We start from the raw sequence: 17,502 nt of genomic DNA, 5'->3' as shown, positions 1-17,502 counted from the left end.
GTTTTCAAACTGGAACGTTTTCAAGTTGCGGGCCAATCGGCGCACGGCTAAAGTGTAACGGTCGGATGCGCCGCGCGTTCCAATTGGTCGGTACAGTCGAACGTCTGCGATTTGAAAACGGTTAACCGTAGAAAAAAATCGTTGAATCAAACCGGTCTTGATTTTTCTCACTTAATACGATGGTGTAAAAATAAACAGGTATTTTCGATAAATATAATTCTCAGCCGTGTGACTGATCAGCCGCAAAATAAAGATTCTGTATTAGTCCGTGCTGCAGGTGATATCGAGCAATGATCATAGGCACATATATATATCGAGGTGACGGTTACGGGTACGATTACATCGGTCTACCAACAAACAGCCACATTTTTACCCCCCGCCATTGCATTCAGCAAGTTGTAACGCAGACATAGAGATATGCATCGGTGTTGCAGCCCCAGATGCCTGGAATCTATATGCAGTCTGAACCGGATTGTAGAAGCACCTATACACATAGGTACAACATGTATTCCGTGGAGCTGAATAATTCCTCTCTTTGATGATGATCATGATGACGATGATACGCTGAAACCCCACCAGCGGTATCGCGATTCGGTTTATGTATACATCTACTTGGCAGTAGCTGATCGAAGCGCTTCGAATGCTTGTTTAACCCTCTGGTAATCCCGGGGATATAATACAGAGGTATAACAGGAATTCGTGGTTCAATATCTATATCTATATCTATATCTATATGTATATATATGTATAATATACACTTAATTGGGAAAATGTTGTTCGTGTATATAATATTCTCGATGGGTTTAATAGGTTATACGGTGTTATTTACATCCGCGGAGGCTGTTCCGATTTGTGTAATATTGAGAGAGAGAGAGAGAATGAATAATTTTGATCTTTCATTCTGTCCAATTTTCCTCGTCCCTCTCTGTCTATATATCTGTTCCCGCTTTCATTACGATGAAGCTGCGATTACATAATCCAAACCCGATGGATGGATGGATAGATAGATATCCAGATACCTTCGGGAATTCCTAATTGAGAAACTCGGTCTTGCGTGTCGAGCGGCGAAGTGAACCCCGATGATGATACTTGCTACTCCTCTTCTCCCCCTCCTCCGTAAGATGAGGATCAGACTTGCCGGACTTGACCGTCCCGTTTTCAAGGATGAGGCCAATATTCGGCGTTAACTAATTTCTAACTGTACTAATTAGCCCTTTGATCGTCGCGGTTCAGAGCTTCTGTGTAACCGAATCCCTGGTGTCCGTTGATTCGCTCTGAATTCCGATAGGCAACCTGAACGAACTTCATCTCTTCGCGCTTCGCTTGTATCAGATTGAGTTATTATCATAACGATATCAGTGTGATGCTTGAGTAAATATTTCAATAATTCATCAAACCAAGGCGATGACTAGATACCAGTGATTGAACAAACTACATAAAAGCACACCTACACATACCGATATTGACACGGTTGTTCATTCACTGGTTGCATTCCCAGGCATTTCGAATTACGTTCTAGGTACAAAACCTTTTCTCAAACTACTATCGACACCTTAATTCATGTTACTCTATAATTCGATCCAAATCATTGCTGTCACCACACCAGATATGTCGTCTAATTCGTGTTCACTATCCATGGTGCATCAATCGTTCAAGCTGTTCCATAAGTACGTTAAAGTTTGGAGTCATTGGACCCTGAAGACATCGAGTTCCAAGGTATAGCACGTGTTGTACAAGAACCAAAGAGGACGAAGAAGAAGAAGACAAGGAGTCCTGGCCAATTGATGATAGCGACTACGGTGGAGAAACTAGGATCAAGGATGGAAGGAAGGAAGTACGATATCAAGGACAGTATGACATCGCGTACCGGGGTTGACGGTCTGCAAGAGCAGCAGCAGCAGAAGCAGCAGGGACATTAACGAGTCAGTCGGGGTTTTGACCCAGCGTGACCTGACCCAGAGAGGAGTCGAAGGGTCGGTTGCTCGGCTCGCCAGGCTTCGGCACTCTTCGTGCCATCTCGTTGTTCAAACTCGGGGTGCAGCCCGCTCGATAACACCGCGTGGTCCCCGTCGCGTCGTCTGCCGACGGTGATGACGTATCTCCTTGGAAAGGAGAGGAGAGGAGAGGAGAGGAGAGGAGAGGAGAGGAGGATAAAAATAGAAGAAGAAGAAAAGATGAAAAGGTGGGTGAGGATCTCGCCCTGCATCCACCGCCAACGTACGTCCGCGAATCAGTCAGGAGGTCAGAGGGTCTCATGGAAAGAAGAAGTTCAAACCTTGTGGTTCCGCCTTTCACCCGCCCTTAAGATACCTCAGGGATTTTCCCAGGCACGCCTCTTGGGTACGTTATAACAACAAGATACATGAACCGAACGGGACGGAGGAAGTGAAAAAGGAGCTGAATTTCGGCTTGTTCTTCTTTGCATCTTGAGTTATCGTTCCACTGTTTTTTCATCACAACCACTCTTCATCGACGAGGCTGAGGTGTGAAGTATGATAGAATTTCTCCGCGATCTTCCGTTACTTTAACGTGACTAACTTCAACTTGGACATGTTTCGAAATGGAGCAATTGAAAGTAGTACCTACACACCGTTCGACTTTCGCTTCCGTCTTGAAGACGGATGACGATGACAACCTTTTGATGACTCGGTTAATCGAACCTCGAAACCATTTCAATCTCTTCCAAACAGTCCTCTTCTTCTTCGTCTTTTTCTTCTTCTTCTTCTTCTATTCCTTGTGGATTATTAAACGCATTGAATAAAAAACCAATGGCCAATGACCATTGGTCCATGTAAGATTGCAACTGTCTAATGGTCTAATGGTCTACCTAACCAACGTGAGGGATTGCAAGCAGCAGCATCTGGCGCAGTGCTAGTTACTGGATGCAGTGTAACACCTGAGTCAAGGATGTGTTCGGCTTGCACACTGAACACTCGAGAGCTGCTGCAGCAGCGATGGGTCGGCAATCCGATACCATTAGCAACAATTACCACCGGCGAACAATCAGCCGGTTGTTATTGTTGTTGTTGGAGGTGGTGGTGGTGGTGGTGGTGGTCCGCATGCATGCATGCAGGAGACGTGGGTGCAGATCCCTTTCGCCAGATTCCCATTTAATCCAAGAGATTAAGATTGGCCGAAGATTAACGAGGGGAAGACTGAGATATGGGTGTAGGTATGTGTGTATGGATGTGGGTTGTTGGGTTTGATTATATATCGTAGTATTACCTAAATTGCAATTGTCGGTTGTAATAAAGATATTTGTTGAATAATATCTTGGTCAGTGCGGAAAGGTGAGAGAAAAAAGTTTGTCAAGGGATGAAAATGAAACTAATAAATCAAGTTTGAATGTGTAACGATTAAAAAAAAGGATCCCTGTGACTAAGAACACAATTTTAAAACAACACTGACAACGAATCTGAACTTTGTAATAAACGACTTGTTACATCGACTTGACTTTGTTGGAAATTACGTTTGATCACTTATTATTTTGAGTGAAAAATTTATATACCTTCAGGGAGGATTTCCAGTTTATCGATTCAACTTACCCTCAGAGCTCATTGACTTAATTTTTTTTTTTTTTTCTATTCTGGTAAATTAGTGCACGGCGTGAAAACATTTCTCGACTTTTTTTTTTATCTTCAGATTATTGCGTGAAAAATTTTCAAGACAAGTAGAATCAAAAATTTGATTTTTGGAAAACTATTCGTCGTACAATAAAGAATATTAAATTTGAAAACAACTATAATTTCCCGAATTCTAGTTGGTTCAATTTCATATACAATAGCGGCATAACGATCAGAAGAGAATGGAAAAATTCTTAATTAAGAACCCAAGTTAATTACATAGTGATGGTGGTGAGGTGAGTTAATACTACGTATATGTATACTGAAAATTATATTTTCCCCAACGTACAGCCTCGGGGTTTGAATTATTGCTTCTACATCCCAGCCTGGATTTATCAGGATATAACAAATACCGACGGACGAAGGGAAACCCGAATCTTAATGTAATGAAGTACTCCTACCTTTACCGACCGAGCAAACTCACCCTTTTTCCTCCTATATTAAATAAACAAACGAACGAAGAGGGTTCAAATTTCAACGGTGTATCGCTGATTCGTAACGAAATTCAGGAAAGTTACTCATATCCCGAAGATTATATCTTTTTTTACGATTTTCAAAACAGGAATAAATTTCTTAAATTCGGCAACATAAAGACCGATACACCGTCGAAATTTCAACCCTTTCAGTCCTTAGTTTATTTATGATAGGAATAAAAAAAAGTGAGTCGACTCGGTCGGTAAAGGCAGTCATACTACATGATCTTAAGTAGCTCGAGGGTCGGTTGGAAGCGAGCCGTGGATCCCTTGGGAGTTTGCAATTATTACAAAAGTATTCTTCTTCGACCCTTAAACTTAAGATATCTTCCTCCCCTCCTCGCCGACATCTCCTTCCCTCTTTCCTTTCCACCGCGAAGCATATGACGAAGAAATAGAAGAAAAAGTTGCGACCGAAGCGCAAGCGAATAAAGATAATAAAATGGAAAGAGTACTTCTTGAGTGCAAACACTTTCAGCGTTGGTGTGATACACACATGCATATACATACGTATAATTTATATATATATATATATGTGTGTGTGTGTGTATAATATAAATGTGTCCCTTACACTCCAATTCTCCTGGCAACCGCAGCGTAACTTCCGCGCATTTTTCTCTTCTTTTCCTGCTAGCCTCTCGCAAATTTCATGCGAACAAAGTGAGTCGAAGAAGAGACGCTGCGGCTGTGACGCAATTTCCCTCGATTCTCAAGCATGTACGGTATTTCACGTTACACTCGATTCTCTCCTTCTTCTTCGTCTTGTTCATATTATTATCATTATTATTCTTATTTTTATTTCTTTGACGGATCGATTTTCATTTCCATATTTTTCATCCGTTATACACGCGAAGACGTGAACAACTTGATGAAAAAAAGAAAAAAAAAAAAAAAAGTATTCTTGTGTGTACAATCGTTTGAGTTTTAATTTTCTCGTCTGACTATTCTGGTGAAAGTAAATTTAAAGATGAGACATAAAAAGAAAGAGAATAGCAATAATGAATAGAATAAACACAGAAGTTAGACGCTACGGTGGAAAATAACGCGCGCAAGTCTTGTTTGTGTGACGATGAAAAAATTTGCAAATCGTAAAATGGTGAGAAAAATGGTGAGAAAAAAAAAAATTATAAAAAATCCGGTACGACATATATGAAAATGTTTCAGCAATGATATATAGTAAAATGACGCTTCTAATTTTTTTTTCAACATTATTTAGCAACAAAAGCTTAAAAACAGTAAAAAAAAAAAAAATCTCCTCACTCCGGCTGTAAGCTTAAAAATTTTGATACCTGACAGATGATTTTTACAGAATTTATTCAGATTTTTTAAATTGTATCGATCAACAAGATGGTTGAGAAAAATTGTAGAATATTTGAACCGTGTTAAAAAAAATGTAAAAAAGAAAGCTGGCGCTTTTCAAAGTGAAATAAATCGTATAAAAAATTGCGAGCCAAATCCGAGAGGTCAAGGAATTTACGTAGACCAAAGTGAGCTGGAATGCCCCATATATATGTACGCACGCGAATGGGTGGAAAACGTGAGAGAATAAGTAGCTGAATTTTAACGAGAATTGGAAAAGGGAAGAATATAAGGAAAAGCTGGAGGAGCAAGGGTGGAAAAAGAAAAGGAAAAGGAAAAGGAGGAGGAGGAAAGTAAACGAGCGGAAACTGATTCGCGAAAACCGGTAATAACCGAAAAGCGACCGGTATAAGAGAAGTTTACGGATAAAATTTCTCTCTCACAAAATGAGCGCGTAATAATATCTCTTAAGTGAAAATAATAGTTATATATACTATAATACAAAGAAACACAAATAGAAAAAAAAAAAAAAAATTTTAAATTAAACAAAACTGAACAATAATACGGAAATTAAAATTTTCAATAGATAATTAACGATTTCGATTATTTTTTAAACATCCCTATAGTTTTTTTTGATTACTTGCCGTTTGTTTTGTTTTCTTTTCTTTCTCTCTTTTCCTATCCCCTTATCTCTCTCTCCTTCTACTTATGAAAAAATTTCTTTCTTATCGCAACAACGCATTATATTAACATATTTATTACAAATAATCTCTCTTAACTGATTCCCGTAACGTTACTCTCTCTCTCTCTCTCTCCTCGCCGTGCAGCATTATATAAAATACACACGGAATTTAGAGGAATATTATTTGGTCGAGGGAAAGGTGGGGCTGGAGGTGGGGGTGGGGGTGGTAGAGTAATTTGCAAGTGTCACAAACAAAGAGCTGGCGAATTATATTTCCGGCTCTCCTCTGTTCGCGGTCCGGAGGGCGGTTCTGAACCTGTTAGCTGCTGCTGCTGTTCAATTATTATCATTATTACTGTTTTATCCGTATAAAATAATTATAATAATACTAATAATTGATAATAGATAAGTATAGTGTAAAAAAAACAAAAAAATTTTTTTTTTCTAATTCCTTATACCGAAAACGTTGAATGAGAAATTAAAGATTAGAAACAAAAATATAGTAATAACGACAACAACACGAACAACAACAATTATATTATAGAAAATTTATTAGACGCAAGGCGGATAATCTACTTTTACGATGAAAATTTAAAAGAATGAGCATATTTTTTTTTTCTCTTTCAATTTTCATTCTACTATGTATATATATATATATATATTTTCGCTTTTCGCCGAGCAGCCAGCAGCCAGCAGCGAGCAGCCAGCTTTGCTCTCTATTATAATCTCCTGTAATACAATTTTCAACGACGAATATCGAACGAATTACGAATTACGTACGTCAGGTATCGGTATTTTCATTATACCTACCATACCGATCGAGCGACGTGCAATTTCATGCGCGATTTAATCTGCAACGGGTAGAGAATTATACAGTACGAGAATCACGAAAATTCGTTCTCCCCCCTCGTTTCCCACTCATTCGATCTCTCTCTCTCTCTTTCTCTCTCTATCTATCTATCTATCTATCTATCTTTCTATCTCTCTTCACATGCACGTATCAAAGCTTTCAAAGTTCGTTGCATTAATAAAAAATAATCATACATATAGGTATACATACAAAGATCTGCATCTATATATATATATATATATATATAGTATCTATATATATATAATATATATATATATATACACTGTACACATAACTATTGTCTGGAATCAAGGAAGGATTAATTCAATTCCATTCCATTGAATTCAGTTGAATTCAATTCAATTCCATTTTCATTCTGCTCTATTCTAGAATAAATATATATATATATATATATATACGTATATCCCATTTTACTCCTGAGCTGGTGATATTTTATTTTATTTCCTTCAGACACTGACACAAACTGCGCACTGTCAGTATTGTGTCGGATTTTATTTCATCCGACGTTCGTGTACACCCACACACCCACACACACACACACACACACACACACGCGCGCAGTATATTATACTCGTCCATGTCATCATGTTCAATATATGCGGTCGATAAAAATAATCAACCGAATGTACCCGAAGACATGAATATCGTGAAAGATTTTTATCTCGTTTTCACTAAAGTCAAGTTACACAAAAAGAAAAAGAGAAGAGTTCCACGCCGTTCGTTTACTTTAGAAATTTTCGCTTTATTTCGCTTAACCCCCCTCCCCCCCCCCCCCTCCCCCCTCGCCGCAACGTAATTCGTTACTTGTTTCTTTTGATTTTTGTTTTTTTTTTTCTCGTTTTATACATTTTAATCAAAGAAAAAAAATGAAAGATAAAAAAAGATTTAAGTAAATTGAAAAGTATAAGGTAAACATTTGATTTTCACTCAAACAACTCCTGCTCGGGCAAATATATATATATATATATGTATATTTAATAACGAAACACAGCGTAAAAAACGAAATTGAGAAATGAAATTTACGTTCCTCGCCAGATTCAGAAATGTATATGATTTATATTTAATTGATTAGATATATACATATACACATACATACTAGAGCGATTCATTGAGACGATTATTTTTTTTTTTTTTTTTTTTGCTTCACTTCCGACCTAAAATTTTACCGAACACATCGAAATAAAAATCCTCCGAAAGTAGCAGCCCTGAAATTTGACATTAAAAAAAAAAAAAAAAAAATTTTAAATAGTATATACATCCAAATACTAAGACGTATTTGTACAAAAATAACACGCAACCAGCCGCTCGTTTAGATATAATACAAGCACGAAGAGATTTGTTGTTAGTTTAGTATAGTTAGCGTATATATATGTAATGTGAAGAAATATAGAGAAAAGGTATCGACACGTGCCGTGGAAGAAGAAAATGGGTAAACCAGGGTGTTATCTAGTTATTCGTGAAAACGTAATTCCCTGAGAATTCCAGGTGTTTTTCAGACAAGAATCATTGTTTATCCAGTTTGTCCTCGTGCGGTCAATAAATAAAAAATACAAAACTATAGCACAGCTCGTTGTCAGACGAATTTGTAATAATTCGCTTGCAGGTAAAATTTTTAAGAAGTCAAGACTTGGTTCGTGACCATTATTGGCTGAAAATTGAAATAACAAAAAAGATTTATCTTCTCACCAAATAGTTAAATTTTTATTCATGAACCTAGGATGAAAATTATTATATTCCATATACGACATGAAATTCCCAGATATTCCCTGATTCCATAATTTCCATGAATACTTGACACTCTGTTAAACACACGTGCGTCAGGCGAAACTTGGTCCTTGACCCGCTACCAGCTTACGATACAACGTTTGTACGACACGCTTGTTTGTCGTATAGGTGTTAAGACCGTATACCTTGTACAATATACTCACGTAATAATGCCTGGCCGGTTATCCATGGAGATAAGAACGATGCGACGATGCCGATATTCGCGTGAAAAGATAATGAATCCATTTCTTCCCTCCACACGGATGGATGATGATGATGATACCCACAAATGTTTTCGCAATCCGGTGTGTCTTCACATCGAAAGCAATATGGCTGGTTTTGAGTAAAGTGAGGAAAGAGACAAGGGAAAACGGAGATAAACACTTGACCGGTTCTACTGAGAAGACACGATACACAAGACCAAGGAACCGATCTTTTCACTTCGCATATCCATGATGCACGAGCACGTTAACGTCATCGTCGTCGTGGTTATTCTTGTTGTTGTTGTTGTTCCGTGAACAATTTCGTTGGTTTAGGAATCGCATCGAGTATAATCGAGTGAGAAGGTCAAGAACCGTTAACCGTCGAGTTTGTAACTTGGACAGCTAAAGAGTGGTAAGCAGCTGGCTGCCTGATGGCGAGTCTCTTTTCCTTTCCATTTCCTTGCGTTCTAAAGTTCGTGGTGGTGGTTGATCGTTGAACGAACGAGTGGCGACTAGCTGAGGAAGAACCGTTGATGGAAATAACTGACAAAGTGTACGTGCATGAGAGAGAGAGAGAGGGAGAGAGAGAGAGAGAGAGCAAGAATAAGCAGAAGAGCCTCAGAAACGCGACTCGAAGTGTTATGAATACACTAAATGTAAGCCAGAAAACCGAGAGACACCCGAAGTTCGGCTGCTGCAGCTCTCTGACTGAGTGACTAAACCAAACTCGACTGAGTCACTTTTCTTCTCCTTCCACCGATTCAAGCCTCAAGCTTGATTTGATAATAACGCGACCACGTGGTCCTCCTCACACCTTAAACCTACTTGCATGAGTACGAAACTCGGTCTAAGGTGGGCTGTTGTTGCCTAAAAAGGTTGGGACTGTTACTAAGAATTTCTTATACAGAAATTGGAACAGCTTCGTATGATATATATTTCTTTTCTTTTTTTTTTTTTTTTTTTTTTTACTTTTACGTTGTTCTAATATAGAAACAAAAAGCCAAAAGTTAGGCTTAAGTTAGTAGCATTAACGTGATGGAAAAACACAATCGTTACATAGTCGTTACAATTTGAAAGTACTTTCAAGATGAATTGACTATTTATTATTTACTATCTGACTTTCCAAAAATCCAAAGGATCCAAGTAACGATTTTTTCTGAACACGCATCGTCAGAGTAACTTTACTAACTTGAAGCTCGTAAAAAATCGCGGTATCGTTACGTGGCCTGCGGCATATAATACGCGATATGAATACGGATGTTACGACGACACTCAAGTTAATGAAGATTTTTCATTTCAGATAAAATTTGGGTCGAGTCTAGCCGCTGCGCCTCACGACGTTCCAGCAGATGCTAGACGCTCCAGCTGAATGCATATTTACGTTAAATACTACTCGTAGGTACATGTATCAGCGAATACTTAACCTTTTCTATAAACGAAGAACAATAAACTTAGATTAACACTTATTATTATTCAGCCGACGATGACGTCATTCTGCTCCGACGACTACCGTGGACCATCAGCCAGATACATGTGCTCAAGACGGAGAATGGATTCGATTTGGGCGTGATGAACGGCACTTTCACATGTACCTGGTGATCGTTGAGAGTTAAAATTTCACGAATAAATAATGCCAAACAACATGCGAGTAAAAGAAAATAGGAAAGAAATTAAGAATCTCTACTGGGGCTCGGATTTCACTTGAAACTTATAGTTCGAATTGTGTGAAATCGTTATAAAATATGCGAATCATCATCGATCATCCTTAGTGACAATAAAGTTCCTTTTGTTACACGTAATTTGGATATTATTATCCACTGACCCTGTAGTTATAGAGTAAATTCGAACTGTAAGGTTTTTTTTCACCGCCTGCTAGTCGAGCAACCAGCATTACATTCCGGTAATCAGGCGCCTGGTTCTCCTTATTCTTAGCCCATCCACCAAAATGTGGTTCCTCTATTGTTCCCAATTTCTGTAGCGAAATTTTCCCAATTCTTTTCATCTCTTTTCCAAAATGCTGACCGAATCTTTAACCAGAGAGTATAAAAACTGCGATATGTGATTGGCGAACGGTAATTCCGTAAATATTGCTGCAGGTGTTAAATTAGCAATGGTAATAGCAACGAGTACCAATGCATGGTGTTCAGTAAGAATTCTGGGAGATTTTCAGATTATTCAAGGACATTAAAAATGGAATATTTCCATAACGCAAGAAAAATTCAAGGATAATTTCCGGGACGTTTAAAAGACTAGCAAAATCCAAGGAGATTTCCTGGAGCACTGTACACCATGCCGAGTGCGGGTAGTATAGTCTTTAAAGTCATCCACGTCACAGGTATACGCTGGTAGCACCCGTCAAGGAGGATCATCAACTAATTAAAACTTTTCTAGGTACATCCGATAAGCCCGACGCCACGACGAGGAGGATGAGAGCAGATTTGCTGAGACTGGAAGGAAGGGAAGGAAGGAAGGAAGGTGAGAGGGAGGGAGGGAGGGAGGACGAACCCCCCTGGGGCCCTTGAGATAAGTTCTACTCTTCTCCTTCTCGTTATCGAATGAATAAAAACTGCATGGTTTCGAAGAAGAGAGATGAGAGAGAAGAAATTTGGTTTTCGATTTTTTAACACCAGGCGTATATCGTGAAGAAGAATATCGTAAATGTATACATGTTACACTATACGTGAAGAAAAGAGAAAAATCTTTCTTGTATTTCTATCTCTCAATACCTTTATACATACTATATCGATAAACATATATTTTCCTACGCACGAATGAGAAGAATTCTCGAAGGTGAACAAGATCAAAGACGCGGTGAAAATAAGAGGTCGATAAAAAATTCTACTCACTACATATCGTCTATGAGAAAAATCCGTACACGTATCTACGTGTAAAAGCCCGAAGCCCAAGAGACTGAATCAGAGAGAGAGAGAGAGTGACGAGATCAATGAAGGTAGTCTGTATAAGTTCGCGTTGGTGTTTTTCAGGAAATTAGTGATGATTTGTGAAGGAGGTTCATCCTAACAGTAGAAACGATAATTATCGGATTGATGGACAATGTCTGGTTACCTACTGGATTTCGTTGGTATAATTAGCACCAAAGTGTCCGATGCTGTTCTTTCGGTTAATGTCACTACTTTTCTTCGTCTCCGTCTTCTCCGCCTGAGAAAACGGAGAAAAGAGTAAGGAAATCCCTGTGTTCGAGAGATAAGTAACATCAAGGCTATCCCATCTGCACGTCGTGATCCCCCCCTCACACTAATTCCTGCAATCCTCGCCCAACTGTAAAAAGACACGAAGCTAATGTCGTTTTGTCGCGCAGGTGAACGTAACGATCGCTGCATTAGGTGACAAATCGTTAAGTCTTTACACCACTTTCCTCTTCTCTCACAAGTCATAGAGAACGTTTCTTTTTACTCCACGATTTTTTGACATGCCAAATCGAACATTTTTTAACATGCCAAATGAAATTTTTAAGAGAAAAAAGAAAAAAAACATAAACAACATAAAAAAAAAGTCCCAAAGAATTTTTTTTATACTGTAGTCCAAGGAATCTTAGAATTATATAAGGCTTACGGAAGACAAAAAAAAATTTCCGATATATATTGACGAACGGAAGGAACTGGCTAAAAAAAAAAAACGAGGGGGAGGGGGGGGGGGGCGAGAATTTCGAGGTCATACGTTTAACGAGTGATTGATGGGGCATAATTGCGTAACCTGATCAGTCAAGTTTGAGAAGTGGAGGTGAAGGAGAACATCGAGTGGACTTGTAACGACTAAGATTATACAACTGGTGGTAACAGGAAGGAAGGAAGGAAGGAAGGAAGGAAGGATGGAAAGATGGAAGGACGTATAGTGCCGGTACTATAACTACTAAAACGACGTCTGAGACGAATCGATATCCTCGGCTCCTTTATCCGTCGTAAGTGGAGAGCTGGTACAGTATAAGATACGTAGGTACCCTACTATACAGTCTCTAATTCTCTCCTGTTTCTCTCTTTCGCCGAGATGAGACAGAGAGTTTTAAGGGGCCGTTAATGACTTTTAGCTCGAGCCGAGTGCTACTGACTGGCGGTTAGTGGAAAGAGGAAGAGCAGCAGAATGAAGAGGAGGAGAAGAAGAAGAAGAAGAAGACGGAGGAGGAGGAGTAGGAGTGGAAGAAGGAGGAAGCAAAGGAGGAGGAGGAGGAGAAGGAGGAGGAGGAGGAGGAGGAGGAGGAGAAGGAGGAGGAGCTGAGCTAAGAGCTACCACCGCGAGGAGTGGATAGGAAATAAAACAACCCTCGATGCTCCATTAACTTGATTGCTCCGACGCCAGAACCAACTGAGCTGCTGCTCCTGCTTGCCTAGGTGAGTCAAAAGCGACTCCCCGTAGCGGTAGAAAAGAACAAACCGAGAACTCGACCCACCAAAATCCAAACGCCTCACCCACCTGCCAATTCAACGGCGAAATCAGCAGCTGACTCTCTATACAGACAGAGAGCAAACTTTGCAGCCCTAACTTTCATTCTTCGTATCTAATTCCGTTGAGTCATCGTCATTTTTGACAAGAATAATAATTCAGAGTAATCAACTTCACTTGATGTGATTTCAAAAAATCATTGTGATCCATCCATTACCGTAATGGTGTGGAACATAAAGTACGTAAACAGTATTTAAAAAACATGTAAAAGCGATGACATATCGAGTTATTATAATGCTTGCAGTTGTGTCTGATAATAATGACAATCATCCACCATCGTAAGAGAAATTTGAAAACTGAACTCACCAAGATGTATGCTGGGTGTTGTTGCTGTTGTTGTTGCTGTTCTGATTCTGATTCTGATTCTGATTGCCCCCAGAGTTTCGTTCACTAGATATATTGACACACTGATTCAAAGACCTCCTAGAATTGTTGCAGCAAGAAGCAGACCTCTGACTAGATACCACACCCTGTTGCACGACCGATGAAACACTATGTTCGCAGCACTTTTGATGCGGCGTTTGATTAATCCTCCCCGAATTACCGCCACTACCACCAGCACTACCACCAACACTCCCTACCACTTGACCTCCAGCATTAAACTCGTTATTGTTATTCCCCTGCCTAGTTTTTTGCCTGAGTAAAGGTGAGGTGGAAAAATCTCCCCGCTGATTATTAGAGTTCGAACTACTGGTCGAGCTGGATGATCCTGGACTACCGCCTAGTCGACTAGCCGGTGGCGGTGCGGCGTATCCGAAGCCTCGAAAGCCTCGATAGTGGGACTGATGGTGATAAGGATACCCGGGTGGCGGTGGTAGCCGATAATGATGATGGAATCCAAGGTCCCTCCGCATATATGGGTCCCCGGGATCGGCGGCCGGGACGTATCGGTCCGTCGGGGTATGTGCCGACGGAGTGACGTAGAGATCGACGTACCCGGGATAAAGGATCTCCGGTGGAGGTTGCGGCACGTATCTCTCTACCGGGGTGTGTGCCGAGGCGTAGGCGCGGTCGGTACTGCCGGCTACCACGCGACCTGTGGACGGGAAGCGCTCCTTGGGCTTCGGCAGGGACAAGTAGGCCTTCTCCCTACCTGGCGAGCCGTGAAATCGCTCGATTCTGCTGGTCCGCTGATCGGGGCCCGAAGCTTGGGACCAGCCCGACTGCTGCTGCTGGTGCTGCTGCATAGCGGCCGAACTCTTGTACTTCTCAGGCTGATTCTTGCCGCTCCTGGCGCCACTGGGTGACGGAGGGTGCTCGAACCTGGATTGATGGGCGCCGTACCGCTGGGCCAGAATCTCGCCGAGCCGATCGCCTGCGCTGGTTGAGTACCGCTGTAGGTCCTGATGGGCGGGACAAGCGGCGGGTGAAGACGATGCCGAATACCTTCTAGCCGCCGATGATTGGCTCTCGGTGCTGGACGCGTACCTCTGTAGGGCACCCTCCGGGTTAGGTGAGCTCGAAAGGTAGCGCTCGAGGTACGCAGAGTTCCTGTCGTGCCTCGGCGAGGAGGATGGCTGGGATTGGGCCTTGTCGAGAGGGCGGGTGGCGAAACGGTCCGAGTTGAGGGCCGGGTGGATCGGGGATGGCGATAGCAGCCGTTCGGAGAGGGGGAACCGAGGACCTGGATCCTTGGGCTGCGAGGCGGCGCAGGCGAAGCTTTCGCTCGGGGTTGGCGACAGCGGGGGCGGCGGTATGAACCGGTCGTTTGTCGGCGCCGGCGACGGCGGCGAGGGGAAAATGTCGGCGACGACGATACCGCCGCCGGGACTCGCGTAGTGACCCTCGTCCTTCGGGACCACCGAGGCCATGAAGTGGTGCTGTTCTGCTCCGTAGATCGCGAACCGGTCCCCCCGGGCGAGGCCGAACTGGTGGTAGCCCTGGAGTCCCTGGAGCCCGAGGTACCGGTCCTGCAGGTAACTTCCGTCGGGTGAAGGCTGATCGGGCTTCTCATGCTGCTGGGTGTACCGATGCAGCTCGCGAGACGCTCCGACCCCCGAATATCGGGGCCCCGCATGCTCGCCGTCGAGAAGTCCGACGCGGTCCTGGTGCTGGAGCATGTATCGCTCTCGGTCCCCGGGTGCCGGCGAGGCGCTCGACGGGTGCGGCGATGAGCCGCTGCTACTTTGCTGCTGATGGACATTTCCGTGATGCACGTGGTGCACGTGATTGTGGTGCAGGGGATGCGACGCGTGCAGCAGTGTAGCTTGCTGCTGATGCTGCTGCTGCTGCTGGTGGTGAGACTGTAGTGATGATGCCGATGGCTGGGGGGACAGGTGGGACTGCAGTGACTGTGCTGGCTGGGACTGCGATAATGACGATGACGATGATGAGGATTGGGACGATGCCGTTGGGCATGGCCCGAACTGCGTGGTGGCGGTGTGCTGGTGCAACAGGAGACGTTCTCTTCGGCCATAGTCGTCGTCCGTCGGCATCCTGGTGGCCCGGGGCCCGCTGTCAGGACATCTGGAACAGACACCAAGACATTCTCTGTTTATTTTCCGATCTTTTATGGATTGCTTGCATGAGTTATGGGAGAGAATATACGTTGATATCGAACATATTGGGAGATGTTACATGGACAATTATTCCGAATGGGGCTAGTAAAAAAGAAATGAAGTTGATAACGTTAGCGTAACGAAAAAAAGTCACTATTTTTTAATATCATAGTGACTTTGAAGTGGCCAAGTTTTAAAAACACAATCAGGTGTTCGGAATTTTATCGTCAGCGACGTCATCTCGCAGCATCGCTATATTATATTTCCTGTATCGCAGATTCGTGCATTACGTTTAATACACCTACACCGTTGTATAATAACGTGTGAGAGATTAGAGAATAGGAACAATGGCGCGTTGGTCCCTCGGCTGTGGAGTGGTGTAATGTAGTGGTTTACTACTGGACGGAGTAGGTAACCAGGAGCCATTCAACGAACGGACTGCAGCGGAGCGACACTCTGGGGACACGGGATATAATCTCTTCGAGCATAGAACTAGAAAAACAAAGAAGCTCAATATCCCGTCCGCCGAACACACGATACCCGTGTGTGTATAACGCGTACACCCATCTAACCACGCGACGAATATCGCCAAGTTTCATCATCAGTTCCTGGGTGAAAGTTAAGGTGACTAGAAATTTCGTTCTTCGGGTCGTTCTCTCTTTTCGATAGAAATCATTGACGGCCTTACGGGAAAGGATCGATTTTACAATGTCTTGACCCAAAGGGCGTTTTAAGGATAAGACGAATAAGTTCGGCGTGGAACGCGGACGGCTTGCAAACTATTTGGAATTTCCCGACTGCTCATGGGGGCACGACGGCCAAAGGCATTAGCGAGGAATAAACCGAACCTTAAGAACCATATAGGATCCGGTATCCTGTACCAAAGTTCCTCTTCCTCGCGCTGCCCTCGTTTCTCTCCCTGGCGAGAAGCCCGGTTGCTGTGGGCGAAACTAGTTTGCAAAATACAGAGGAAGGGTGAGAGGCGTTAGGCGAGGGAGGTTGTTCGGCGAAGCACGCAGCTGTCAGTTCTCATCAATACGCCAGTACACCATCCCCTTTATTATTCTCCTATCCTTTTCCTTATTTCACCTCCCATTCGGGCTTCCAGGTTCGCAGATTACGAGGAGATGATGCGGGAGCTTTGGTCTGAGAAAACAATTTAGGAAATCGCTTGTTTTTCCCAGAAAATACGTAGGTACATCCCGAACGCGCTCGTCGAGGCGAATCCAGTGATTCCTCGCTCGCTCGTTTCGGACCATCCGTTCTCGAGATATTTACCGTTGAAGTGCGCGGCTAGCGCGACTAGAGCGATTCGTTCGCGCTAGTGGCGCCCTTCAAACCGTGCCATCTCAGGCTCGGATGGCCCGAATTTGGCGAGTAAAGGCTCGTCGAATTCGTCTCAACGGCGGCTGTCAGATGACGGTAAACAGAGCGTCGAATCCGTGATGTAAGAAAAGTGACGAATGAACGTTTGCCGAATCAGATGTGAAATTTACCCCTGTGTGTGCTCGTCTGGATGAAACCAAGCAACAGTAATTCATCTCGCCCGGGGGGAGGGGGCTCGCCTTGAATTTACGTTTAAACCGACGGAGCGCACATACACACAGAGGAATAAATATATGGTACGAGAT

General features: G+C 42.5%; 1 protein-coding gene across 1 annotated transcript in view; it reads right to left on the bottom strand.

Annotated features, from left to right (window-relative positions):
* The window catches only part of LOC124413962, a 58,247-nt gene that overhangs the window by 20,039 nt on the left and 20,706 nt on the right, over positions 1-17,502 (bottom strand). The window contains exon 2 of the mRNA XM_046894783.1: positions 13,680-15,839. Coding sequence (XP_046750739.1) covers positions 13,680-15,808 — 2,129 coding nt within the window. The 5' untranslated portion in view covers positions 15,809-15,839. The remainder of the gene's footprint in view (positions 1-13,679; positions 15,840-17,502) is intronic.

The sequence above is a fragment of the Diprion similis genome, chromosome 13, assembly GCF_021155765.1.
Source record: "Diprion similis isolate iyDipSimi1 chromosome 13, iyDipSimi1.1, whole genome shotgun sequence".
Taxonomy (NCBI): Eukaryota; Metazoa; Arthropoda; class Insecta; order Hymenoptera; family Diprionidae; genus Diprion; species Diprion similis.
This window is presented reverse-complemented; position numbering and strand designations above follow the sequence as displayed.